This window comes from Mytilus galloprovincialis, chromosome 6, assembly GCF_965363235.1.
Source record: "Mytilus galloprovincialis chromosome 6, xbMytGall1.hap1.1, whole genome shotgun sequence".
Classification (NCBI taxonomy): Eukaryota; Metazoa; Mollusca; class Bivalvia; order Mytilida; family Mytilidae; genus Mytilus; species Mytilus galloprovincialis.
In genome coordinates this window covers 72,787,531-72,802,142 of record NC_134843.1, presented here as the reverse complement: position 1 = coordinate 72,802,142, position 14,612 = coordinate 72,787,531, and the positions used below count along the sequence as shown (strand labels likewise).

Sequence of the window (14,612 nt, the reverse complement as noted above, 5' to 3'; positions counted from 1 at the left end):
GCTCAAATGACGATGTTTTTATAGTGAACGATAGCAGGGATGACACATATGTGTCAAGCATAGTCGAGCCATTAGAGAAAAGGAACAAGAGGTCCAAATTATATACAGACAAACAAAACCTGGAGAGCTTTTATATGTTTATGTGACAATGAAAAAGAGCATGATGGTCGTAGTATGAACGTGGTTAGGTCGTTATAAGAGCGAGATGAGGACGGCATGGGCGTACTAGAATCGTACTATGGTCTTTAACAGCGTGGTTTAAACGTGACATAGTCGTAGTGGAAGCGTAGTTGAGTCGCATTGATAACGTAATGGTCGTAGTGAGGTCGTAATAACATCGCTGTGAGATCGTAGTGCAGGCTCTCAGAATCGAATCACGCTTTCGCTAGGCTCTCGCTACGATGGTACAGCGACCTTTGTAATCTTACCACAACCTAACTGCGCTCTCATTACGCTTCTCCTACGACATGATTTCGCCACTACCGCACCACGATTGTTTTAAACTTGTCTTAAGTTGGCCACGCTCTTCACGAATTTGAAGACCTCACCAAGACCGTGATACAACCTTACTGCGATAGTCAAAATCTGCATTTGTTTCAGCTTGTAGGGCGATCATGGCCTAGTGGGACTGCGGTATTAAACAAAGCTCATTTCACCTCCCAGCAACAGTCGTAATTTACTTAATTTTGGTTGACGATTTTATGATTTCAACAATTTTGAGAACAAAATAACCTTAGTAAAATATGTGTAACTGATAATGCGTTAACGAAAGGGAGTTGATTGCAGAAATTTGTCTTTGCTGTTGTTCCCATCATATCAACTTCAAATAAGGAAATAAATAAAAAATAAATATTTAGGATATGACGAAACGGAAAAATCCAATAATTCGAACGTTAAAAATAGAAAAAAAGTATTTTGATAGATTTATATTATGATAAACTCTCTCACAGAAGTTCCTTGTACTGATTTCGACAAATTCTAGTTGCTGCCAAATAGATTAATATTCACACTATACATTTGTATAACATCGCATATTCATACTTCGTAGATGACATTTGGTGTAACGTTTAATCGTTAACTAGGTGCTGTATGGTTTCAGTGGTTGCCGTATGAAGTACAGTTAGGCAACATTTTGAGGAAGAGTATTTTGAGACCCTACTGTTTGACCCTTGCTAAAGCTGTCTTGTAAAAGCCTTTCAAAGTGTTAAAAATTATATTGCTTAACAAACCGGTTGGTTTAATCTGCCCACATATTAAATATGGATATCACACAATGAAACTAATGTCTTACAAACATCTGAAGGTTGTACTTCTGTAGATATATAACTTTTTAATGTCAATGTGAAGGTCCAAACGTTTACAGGATAATGATGCAAATATGGGGAAAATTACTACCAATTATTTTAACATTCTGAATGAAAATGGATTATTCTAAAATATTGGAGTTAAATATGGCATGCACTCTCACTGAACTAGTACCCATGTTGTTTAGGGGATAGTTGTACCTTAAGCCCGCCTCCGAAGCGAAATTGTCACGCTGTTTTTAAGACCCATTGGTTGCTCTCGACTGCTTTCTGTCCTTTATTTGGGATGATGTCTCTTTGACACATTCCCAATTTCAATTATCAATTATATAGTATATGAAACAAGATACCAATACTACTTGACAGTCAAAACCTGGAGTCAATAAAAGACAGACAACATTATGACAAAAAACGCTAAGACAAACACGTTGCGGATTTTGTTTTTATATTAGTTGTTTTCGGTGCTTTGTGCTTATTATGTTCGAATGAACAAGTTCCAATTGTTTTTTCGTTAATTATTTTATTTTATGATGTTATGAAATTAAAACACGGTCCGAAGATAAGGCAGAGTAAAACATTCGAACACGTATTTAATCCTGTCGTATTCTACTAATGTTCTATATGTGTCTGCTGCAAATCAGGAGACATTAATTTAATGATTGTCGTTATTTCTCTTATTTTTGAGAAATTGAGATAAGACGTGGCACGGTACTTGTCTATCCCAAATTCATGTATTTGGTTTTCATGTTATATTTGTTATTCTCGTGGTGTTTTGTCTGATGCTTGGTCCGTTTCTGTGTGTGTTACGTTTCGGTGTTATGTCGTTGTTCTCCTCTTATATTTAATGCGTTTCCCTCGGTTTTAGTTTGTTACCCCGATTTTGTTTTTTGTCCATGGATTTATGAGTTTTGAACAGCGGTATACTACTGTTGCCTTTATTGAATAATGGTCATACGTGTATACTATTGATTCTTATGTCATAAAATCAGTCCTTTGGTATTTTTCGGATGCAGCCCTTTATAGCTATGTACTTTAAATTGTTTTTCCTTAATACTTAAGGAAGTTATTCGGACATCGATATAAATTTGTTCTATTTGCAATCAGAACACATCTGATTTTCATATTATGATGTATCTGTGCTTGTAAATTGATGGTATACTCAATATCTTCTATTGTGCTGGTAAACTGCTGTCCGAATGTCATTTGACACATATCTATATATATAGTGTTTTTTGTTTTAAAGAGTGTAGGTTACCTAGTCAACGATGGTGCCTTTTGCCATGGTTTCGCCCAATCAACTACAAAAGAATGTAACACATGTATTTTCACTACTAATAAAATTACGTCAGATATTCAAACATGTCATTGCAAGTCAGAAACATTGAAGTTGTTAGTACATAGTCCGTGTCTGTGTGTGTTTGTGTTTGTTTTTGTATGTTCTCTATGGAACGCCACAGCTGCATTATGATACCAATAACAAATAACCACATTAAACTTGCTATACCACATGACTGGAAAGATTTGTTATTACAACAACACATGTCGCCTAACAGCAACTCATTTAGTTTCGTTTTTGAGCATGAGAATAAAAAAATGCCTATCAGTAAATTATTCGCTAAAGATGTATATTCACTTTTTATCGATCGGGGAAGTGTTTCTCCTATTTCACAAAAAAGGTGGGAAGAAAGTTTTAATATAGAAATTAGTGACGAAAAGTGGAAACATATTTATTCACTAGCTTTTAAATGTACTATAGAAAGCAAACTACAAGCTTTCCAACATAAATTGTTACACAGAATAGTCTCACATAATTATCTTCTTGAAAAATATAAACTTTCATTAACCAATGAATGTGCCAGTTGTAAAGAAATAGAAACTATAGAGCATAAATTTTTTGAATGTACAGAAATAAAACGATTTTGGAGAGAATTTTCTAATTGGTGGTATTTAGTATTTGGAGTAAAAATATTTTTAAATAAAGACAGTGTAATTTTCGGTGTATTATTTATAGATTATTACATGGCTCTGGTATCAGCCCTAGACTCCCATATCAAGCCAGAGGGCTTTAGCCCGAGGGCTTGATATGGGTCGTGGGCTGATACCATGGACCATATGGAAAATGACATGTCATAATCTATTTATCACATATTTTCAAGCAGGAGAAAACAAATAGCTTACACCTAATTATGTTTGATATTTCATCAAAAATCAAAAAGATATTTAACAAAAAAAAAAGATAAATGTATCACTGTGAGTTAAAAAAAAAAGTTTGTATCACAGTAGGTTAACAACGTTTTGTGAAAAGTTTCAGAAATAATTAACAATAAATATACCAATTCTAAGAATTGCAAATATTAAACGACTTTAAAGTGTTACATTACAAATGTTAAAAAATGCTTAGGAAGAATCCTATATCGCTACTCATTCCAATGTGGTGTCATATATTTTCTAAATTCCTCATGACGTCAAAATTTTACGGGAACTTTTGTGATTTTCACTGTTGATTTCTACTTTTTTCTTCTACAGCACATTTGTAACTTTTTAAATTTCTTTTCATTGTGTTCAACTTGTTTACAAATAGCCTTTGATTGACAGGTTACCGGAAGTTAAACTCGGGGGCTTGATATGGATTTCGAGGGCTGATAACCAACCTTGACTTCCGGCTATTATTGGCCATGCAAAAACGTACATATCAGTACAAAATATGTGATAAATTCTGATAACATAGTTTTAAATCATTGTATTCTACAGGCAAAGTATTACATCAACTGTGCTAAGAACACACAATTAGACAGACTGTTAATATCTGTGCATGCGTTTCTTAAATTTTTGAAAAGAAGGCTGGAGATATTAGAATATTTATATCTTTCTAAAGACAAATACGAGTCATTTGTCGACAGATGTGGAGGATTTATGGAAGTTATTTAATTAAATTTATTTTTGATATGATCATATATATCTAATGTTTTCCAAAGTTTCCTTAAGAGGTATCATATACTGAGTATTCACATCATTTACTTGTAATTTTTTTACTATGTCTTATTCGTAAAATATCAATAGTATAACAATGCCATAAAAATATCATGTTATTCACTTATGTATTGTAAAAATGTATGTATGCACTGTAGTTTGAACACCAAAAAGATCAATAAAAAATAAAAAAAAAAACAAATAACCATATCATTACGGGTAAAGATATATCATGAAGCAAATGTTCTATACTATAACGACATTTGACTATATATAATACTCTGTTAATTTGCTATATCACTAAGATAAATAAATTTATCATATACTTAGACTAAATAACATATGATTTTTACCGTATGATAATAGCATTAAATTAACGTATATTCCATATTTTCCGAATTAGTGCTTAGCGGGCTGATATAAAAAGGCTGTTGTTTGCTCTATGGTCGGGTGGTTGTCGCTTTGACATATTCACCATTTCCTTTCTCAATTTTATTTTTTACAGAGTTTGTCTTTAGTGCCGTGTGGAGACAGTAAAGTGCCTCCCCGTGCTTAAGGTTTATGCTCTTATATTATACTAGATTATGGAGTGTGTGTCCGAGCGAGAACTTCTCTATGTTCATTACTTTAGGAATATCTATCAAAAAGTAGTATTTTAATATTCAGCCCCATTCATCTATTTAGTCAGACGTCAGTCGCTACCTTGATATACCCTATCTTTTGTTAAATTTGTCGGGTAACTTATGACAATAAGCATTTGACGTCTTGAGCCGAACAGTTTTATCATTTTTACACAATTTTATCTACTGTGTGATGGTTCATATTCTGGACGCCAGTCTTTGCTCCTTTGTAATAAATCTACATACCAAAAAACAAATATGAAGCTTAGAAATGGAAAAATATTAAATACTAAACTCGTTCAAAGGGTATCTACACGTCTCAATCTTCAGAATCACTTATCTAAAAATACTACTATAGCTAACGTTTTTAACAATAAAAATCGTGGTTACCCTTCTATCGATAAGTGTCATGCCAAAAAATGACTTACATGTCCCCGTCTTTCCACCAACAATACAGTAAGGTCCACATTTAATGGTCGCACATTTTCTCTAAATTTTGAAACTGATATTACTTGAAAAACAAACAGTATTATTTATTTACTCACATGAAACAAACCGGGATGCGGTATTCAGTACGTAGGTGAAACTGGGCGATATTTATCTAAACGCACGCAAGAACACCTGTATCGTTTTAAAAGACCCAATAAATTCAAAAGTATCATTTATCAACATCTTAAGAAGCACAGTCATCCTATTAAATATTTAACAGTTCAACCTTTAGAAGTAGTAAATAAGCAGCCTGGTGAATCTCATTCCAAGTTTGTACGATCACGAAAAATAAATGAATTAAATTGGATTAAAAAATTACAGACAGTCTACCCTCTCGGTCTTAATGATAATATCATGGGAATTGGCAATATATCAAGAACCGATTCTGTTAACATTTTGGATATAGTTTCTAAAACTGTTCGTAAAAATCGTTCTCATGGACGCAGAAAAAATCGCAATCAAAGAAAATTTCGGACCAACCATACAAATATTTCGGACCTAATTTCCATTTCAAAAAACAACGGCAGACATTATCTGTTAACCAAGCTTTGTTCTTTACCTATAAATAAATTAAATAAAATTTTAGAGGATTGCAACACAATTTCATATTACAGTCCTAAGTATGAAATTGTCCAAATTATAATGGCATATTGTTATTCTAAACTGTTTCCAAAAATTGATCGCCCTGAAGATCATAAAAAACATTTTATTAAAATAAAGTATGTCAATAAAGGTTTTGATTTTGTAAATATTGCCGGTATTTTTAACGACCATTCTGTTAAAGACCAAATTCCTGGATATTTTGATAATACTGAACTCCCTCTCATTTGTTATATTTACAAGAAATCTACCCGAAAATATGTGTTTAATTATAGCCAATTGTGTAAAGATGTAAATATCACTGAAAATACACCTATGTCGTGTAATTGCAGTAATTCAGAATACACCTATGGACCAATTTCCCATGTTATAACAGGAGACCTTAACATCGTTCGCGACCGAGAGTTAAAATCATTCCTCAGTAAAGGACCTAAATATCGTCCCCCGTCAACTATTAACTGGAATGAGTGTCGTAATATCATCAACGACTCACTCCGCGCCTACTGTTTGAAATGGGTAAAACGGGAAAAAGCTGACAGAAAATCTTTGGACTCTTTTTTTAATTCAGTAATGAAGATAGTTGATATTCGAATACAACATTTTAAAGAACATTTTACCCTCAACAAAAACTATAAAAACCCTATTTCGCGTATCAAAAATAAACTAACAGAACTAGCCAAGGAATTTGTGTTTGTCCCGGCTGATAAAGCTGCTAATAATATCATTATTGTTTGACGTAAATTTTATATAGAGGTTCTGCAAAAGGAAATCACGAATTCACCAACATTCCAACTGACTTCATTTTCAGAAAACGACATCTGTAACAAACATAAACTTTTAGCTACTTCTTTACAAGCAGAACCAAACACAATGAAAGTCCCAACTATGTACTGGCTTCCGAAGCTGCACAAAAAACCTTACAAATATAGATTTATTTCATCTTCCAGCCATTGTTCAACTACTAAATTGTTTGTTTTACTTACTAGTACACTTGGTACAATAAAAAACCTGATAATAAATTGTTCAAATAAGGCCTTTGAAAATAGTGGAATTAATTACTTTTGGAGTGTCAAAAACTCGTTGGAAGTACTTGATAAATTGCATGCATATATTGGTGATTTTGAATCTGTTCAAAGTTTTGATTTTTCTACCCTATATACCACTTTGCCTCATATTCTTATTAAGAAAAAATTCACATCCCTAATTAACTGGGCATTTAAAAAGTCGGAATGCGAGTACATATGTTCAAACTCTTTTAGATCATTTTTTAGTAGCAATAAACAAAAGAACTATGTCAACTGGACATGCTTTGATACTATTTATGCACTTGAATTTTTACTTGATAACATTTTTGTTCGCTTTGGAGATTCCGTATATCGTCAAGTTATTGGAATTCCAATGGGGACTAACTGTGCACCACTTATTGCGGACCTGTTTTTGTATTGTTATGAGTTTAATTATAGCCAATTGTGTAAAGATGTAAATATCACTGAAAATACACCTATGTCGTGTAATTGCAGTAATTCAGAATACACCTATGGACCAATTTCCCATGTTATAACAGGAGACCTTAACATCGTTCGCGACCGAGAGTTAAAATCATTCCTCAGTAAAGGACCTAAATATCGTCCCCCGTCAACTATTAACTGGAATGAGTGTCGTAATATCATCAACGACTCACTCCGCGCCTACTGTTTGAAATGGGTAAAACGGGAAAAAGCTGACAGAAAATCTTTGGACTCTTTTTTTAATTCAGTAATGAAGATAGTTGATATTCGAATACAACATTTTAAAGAACATTTTACCCTCAACAAAAACTATAAAAACCCTATTTCGCGTATCAAAAATAAACTAACAGAACTAGCCAAGGAATTTGTGTTTGTCCCGGCTGATAAAGCTGCTAATAATATCATTATTGTTTGACGTAAATTTTATATAGAGGTTCTGCAAAAGGAAATCACGAATTCACCAACATTCCAACTGACTTCATTTTCAGAAAACGACATCTGTAACAAACATAAACTTTTAGCTACTTCTTTACAAGCAGAACCAAACACAATGAAAGTCCCAACTATGTACTGGCTTCCGAAGCTGCACAAAAAACCTTACAAATATAGATTTATTTCATCTTCCAGCCATTGTTCAACTACTAAATTGTTTGTTTTACTTACTAGTACACTTGGTACAATAAAAAACCTGATAATAAATTGTTCAAATAAGGCCTTTGAAAATAGTGGAATTAATTACTTTTGGAGTGTCAAAAACTCGTTGGAAGTACTTGATAAATTGCATGCATATATTGGTGATTTTGAATCTGTTCAAAGTTTTGATTTTTCTACCCTATATACCACTTTGCCTCATATTCTTATTAAGAAAAAATTCACATCCCTAATTAACTGGGCATTTAAAAAGTCGGAATGCGAGTACATATGTTCAAACTCTTTTAGATCATTTTTTAGTAGCAATAAACAAAAGAACTATGTCAATTGGACATGCTTTGATACTATTTATGCACTTGAATTTTTACTTGATAACATTTTTGTTCGCTTTGGAGATTCCGTATATCGTCAAGTTATTGGAATTCCAATGGGGACTAACTGTGCACCACTTATTGCGGACCTGTTTTTGTATTGTTATGAGTTTAATTATAGCCAATTGTGTAAAGATGTAAATATCACTGAAAATACACCTATGTCGTGTAATTGCAGTAATTCAGAATACACCTATGGACCAATTTCCCATGTTATAACAGGAGACCTTAACATCGTTCGCGACCGAGAGTTAAAATCATTCCTCAGTAAAGGACCTAAATATCGTCCCCCGTCAACTATTAACTGGAATGAGTGTCGTAATATCATCAACGACTCACTCCGCGCCTACTGTTTGAAATGGGTAAAACGGGAAAAAGCTGACAGAAAATCTTTGGAATCTTTTTTTAATTCAGTAATGAAGATAGTTGATATTCGAATACAACATTTTAAAGAACATTTTACCCTCAACAAAAACTATAAAAACCCTATTTCGCGTATCAAAAATAAACTAACAGAACTAGCCAAGGAATTTGTGTTTGTCCCGGCTGATAAAGCTGCTAATAATATCATTATTGTTTGACGTAAATTTTATATAGAGGTTCTGCAAAAGGAAATCACGAATTCACCAACATTCCAACTGACTTCATTTTCAGAAAACGACATCTGTAACAAACATAAACTTTTAGCTACTTCTTTACAAGCAGAACCAAACACAATGAAAGTCCCAACTATGTACTGGCTTCCGAAGCTGCACAAAAAACCTTACAAATATAGATTTATTTCATCTTCCAGCCATTGTTCAACTACTAAATTGTTTGTTTTACTTACTAGTACACTTGGTACAATAAAAAACCTGATAATAAATTGTTCAAATAAGGCCTTTGAAAATAGTGGAATTAATTACTTTTGGAGTGTCAAAAACTCGTTGGAAGTACTTGATAAATTGCATGCATATATTGGTGATTTTGAATCTGTTCAAAGTTTTGATTTTTCTACCCTATATACCACTTTGCCTCATATTCTTATTAAGAAAAAATTCACATCCCTAATTAACTGGGCATTTAAAAAGTCGGAATGCGAGTACATATGTTCAAACTCTTTTAGATCATTTTTTAGTAGCAATAAACAAAAGAACTATGTCAATTGGACATGCTTTGATACTATTTATGCACTTGAATTTTTACTTGATAACATTTTTGTTCGCTTTGGAGATTCCGTATATCGTCAAGTTATTGGAATTCCAATGGGGACTAACTGTGCACCACTTATTGCGGACCTGTTTTTGTATTGTTATGAGTTACAATTTATGACTAAAATTAGCAAAGACCCATCAAAACAACATTTGATACAAAAATTTAACAATACTTTTAGATATTTGGATGATATATTGGCTCTAAATAATGACGACTTCAGTATGTATACTAAAGAAATTTATCCTGTAGAACTTACTTTAAATAAAGCTAATGATAACAATGACCACTGCCCTTTCCTCGATCTTGATATCTATATCATAAACGGGAAGCTTAATACAAAAATTTATGATAAAAGAGATGATTTTTCATTTCCTATTGTTAATTATCCATTTTTAGATGGTGACGTTCCCTTGTCACCATCTTATGGTGTTTATATATCTCAACTTGTACGATTCGCTCGTGTATGTAACAATGTATTAGATTTTAGCGAGAGAAATTTATGTATTACTGAAAAATTATTACACCAGGGTTTTCGATATCACAAACTGGTCAAAACATTTACTAAATTTTATCACCGGTATAAGGAAATAATTCGTAAATATAACTCAACATGCAGACATCTTATACGTTCAGGTATTTCACATCCAAAATTTTATGGAAATATTCTTTATAAAGCACAAAAATGTCAGTATTCTCCTCAGAAACTAACAAAACCTTTAAATAGACTTATTAAAAGGGGATATAGTTACGATACTGTTGTCAGGTCATTAAAGATTGCATATTTTGGCTTTAACATTGATTCACTGATAGGGTCTTTGCATCGGAACTAAAAACATTTATTTCTAAAAAAACAGTTGTTGGCATGACACGGGTTATGTTCTTCTCATATATTTTATGATAGTATGATACTAAACCCCTAACGGGAGGGATTGTACCTGATATTCATATGATGAAGACATAATCTTTCAATCAGTTTAATTGATGTCTGGAGCTGGCATGTCAGTTAACTGCTAGTAGTCTGTTGTTATTTATGTATTATTGTCATTTTATTTATTTTCTTTTGTTACATCTTTTGACATCAGACTCGGACTTCTCTTGAACTGAATTTTAATGTGCGTATTGTTATTCTTTTACTTTTCTACATTGGCTAGAGGTATAGGGGGAGGGTTGAGATCTCATAAACATGTTTAACCCCGCCGCAATTTTGCGCCTGTCCCAAGTCAGGAGCCTCTGGCCTTTGTTAGTCTTGTATGATTTTAAATTTTAGTTTCTTGTGTATAATTCGGAGTTTAGTATGACGTCCATTATCACTGTACTATTATGCATATTTTAGGGGCTAGCTGAAGGACACCTACGGGTGCGGGAATTCTCGCTACATTGAAGACCCATTGGTTGCCTTCGGCTGTTGTTTGCTCTATGGTCGGGTGGTTGTCGCTTTGACATATTCACCATTTCCTTTCTCAATTTTATATCACATGCTTCGATTGTTAGCACATGCCTTTACGTAACGTTATTGCATGGCATTCCGGTGATACTCGGCAAATTCCGGAAAATACACATCAAGTATCAAATAAATGCATTTTTTAAAAGTGTCAAACATAATTTAGAAAGTTTCTTTAAAAAAGGTGACTTTTCCAAACAATGTTCATTATGTATATTGTTGAATTATTTTCTTGTCCATTCGTCCATATTAAAATGTGTTTTTTCTCTGTTGAGGCATATGATAGAAAGATTTTATATCAAATGCATCAAATTTGGGGTCCGACGTCCGTGAACTTTTCACTCTTTGAACTTCTTTTCGGGAACCACGTAAAAGGATCAATATATGAATCTGTTATTTTTCTCTACTGTTGAAGCATATGATAAAAAGATCATAACATGTCATTTTTCATATCGCATGTATTATCAGCCCTCGGTCAATATCAGCCTTCGAACCATGCGGCTCTTGGGCTGATTTTGAACCTAGGGCTGATAATACATGCGATATGAACAATTCCATGTAATAATCTGATAATACTATAAAGACACTTTGATACAACATATGGAGTTACCTTCTCATACTATTCTGTCATTTCACTTTGTTATGAAGTTAATATTTCATACTATGAAGACATCTTGATATAACATGGAGCTACATTTTCACACTGATTTGTCATTTAACTAAACTATTATGTGATATTGCTATGTCATAAAGATACATTTTAAACTATAAAGATATCTTAATATAACATAAAGCAACTTTTTCATACTATTTTGTCACCACAGTATATTATAACGATAAATTTGTATACTATACAATCATCTCGATACAACATGGAGCAATTTGTCATACTATATATATATATTATGTCATATAACTATCTTGTAAAGACATATTTCAATATCAAGCTAACAGTTCCTATATCACGAGGTGTCATCTATATACTAATAGACTATTTGATTACACTATAAGACCATTTCGTCATACCATAATACCATTTCACTATATCATAAGACCATTTCACCATATCATAAGACCATTTCATCATACCATGAAACAAATCTATAAGTTGCGACGAAATTTAAAAGCGATTCCTTAAGGCCACTTCACCATTTCACTATATCATAAGACCATTTCACCATATCATAAGACCATTTCATCATACCATGAAACAAATCTATAAGTTGCGACGAAATTTAAAAGCGATTCCTTAAGGCCACTTCAAGATTTCCTTCATGGCCTTTTTCTCATTACAATCGATGTTGCGGATAAATTTCGCGAGGAATTTTCGCCGCTATTTATAGATTTGTCTTATGGTATGATGAAATGGTCTTGTGATATGGTGAAATAGTACTATGATATGATAAAATGGCCTTATGATATGCATGGTGAAACGGTATTATGGTATGACTGTACTAAGAGTAAATGTTGAGGTGAAAATACGGCATATTTAGGCAAAGGGTTCACATGAACCTTAATGGCACAAAGAGGTAATTTGAACGTTATTAACGTAATAAATGTCTTTTAGTATGCATAATTGATTATATTCGCATAGTCATAATGATATTTGTAAGGTTATACTGCTTTGGTATGCAACAGGGCATTGAATCTTATTTATGGTTGTTTTTTTGGTCTAATTTTAGCTCATGATCAGCTTGAAATAAAAGCTATGCCTATTGGTTTTCACGTCATTGTCATTGCAATTGTGTTGCATCCCAGAGCTGTTACCGGACTTTGGATATTTTGTTCTTGTAGGTTAAATTGCAATTGTCACATTTCATCAACGTATCAAAGTAGTTTTAAACTATTTCATGTATATATATCCTTTACTTCAATTATAACAGAATAAATAAAGTATGATTGTTTTGTCCTTATCGTTATTCCTGGTATGTAATTTAAGCAAAGTTGGGAATTATTTTGTAAAAAAACGAACATTTTATCTGTACTGATTTCTACTAAGTACTATACTAATCCTGACGAAATGAAGACTGAATTTTTAATATAACAGAAGATCATTATGCGTCGTTTTTGCTTATCATTTAAAATAAATGAAAAAAAAGTTTGATTATTATAACCGACGAAACAACCTATTAAAATACATGCAAAAGAAGATTAAATTCATGTTTGACACGAAAACTTGGTCGTCACTTTAAAAATATTGGGCTGCTGTATATTTAGAACTTAGTCTAGTTGAAAAAAAAAATAATACCACCTTTGATTGTAGTCAATTGTTGTTTCTTTCATGAAAAGTTCAAATAGTTTTCGTTTAAAACATTACTTTATGTTAGAGTATGTACCTTCCTTCATTAATGATAATATCTGGTCACTGATTTTTACGCTGCAGTTTTTCACCAATTCTCTGACATTTTCGAGTTCTTCTAAAATTTCTGTTGCATACTTTGATACGGTTTCTATATCTGTTTGGGTCTTTGTCATAGTTCTTGATGCGGTTTCTTCATACTTCTCAATTGATATGTTTGGGTCAGCGGGATTTGGTAAATTGTTTAGCGCCTCACATCGCTGACGTAATAAGAGTAACGCTTCGATGTCGACCATTTTTTTTACTGTAAAAATAATCTGTATTGAAATCACGACTTACTTTTTCTGTGTAATCTAAGTATAATTCTTTCATGAAAAGATGAAGTCTCAAATCTTCCTTTCCCATAAAACAAATAGGGTGTTTAATGACTTTAATAACTGAACATCGTTGTTTTCATCAATTAACAATATCACCCATAAGAAGATCACTTCTTAAATAAGTTATCTGATGAGATGCATAACACATTTGATACAATAGATTATGTTCGTTTAATATTCAGTAATTTTTTTTATGAAATATTACTTTGACTTGTTGACTAAAACTATAGGTAATTCAATAATTTAAACGAATAACATATCTGAATAAAATCAGTTGGAGAAACAGTTAATTTTGATCATTGAGAGGCTTGATTCTACTTTAATAATACTTTGCGGTTGAAACGTGCAGTTGTTTTTCTTTTCTGTACATTCTTCAGCTTTTCAGCTTTTCAATTTAATATGTTCAAAGTCTTTATTTCGGTGGAAATCGCTGATTGCTACTTGTCATATTATTGTTGAGTTTGTCGATCATTATTTTTTCCCTTATTTTGTAAAAAAATGATATGTTATGTTTCTTCTTTTTACATGTCGAATTATATCTTTATTAAACTGCTTTAACTAATAGATAAATACGTAAAATTTTAAATACAGCTGCATTATTTTTTTAATTAGATTGCATTTGAAAAAAACGTACTTCTTCCAAACAAACTGTTGCCGACCTCTTCTTATTTACATATGAATCGGAGTTCCTCCAGACACTTGTAAAAAACAAGAGAATCAAAGAAGCCAGATTATTTAATTTCACTTTCAGATATATTGATGATGTTCTTTCCATAAACAATCCGAAC

At 32.4% G+C, this 14,612-nt stretch overlaps 1 protein-coding gene across 1 annotated transcript in view; it reads right to left on the bottom strand.

Annotated features, from left to right (window-relative positions):
- The window catches only part of LOC143080255 (uncharacterized), a 34,320-nt gene extending 20,575 nt beyond the window's left edge, over positions 1–13,745 (bottom strand). The window contains exons 1-2 of the mRNA XM_076255995.1: positions 13,485–13,745; positions 2,560–2,602 (exon numbers count right to left, since the gene is read on the bottom strand). Of these exons, the coding sequence (XP_076112110.1) occupies positions 2,560–2,602; positions 13,485–13,743 (302 nt within the window). The 5' untranslated portion in view covers positions 13,744–13,745. The remainder of the gene's footprint in view (positions 1–2,559; positions 2,603–13,484) is intronic.
- Positions 13,746–14,612: the final 867 nt, after the last annotated feature.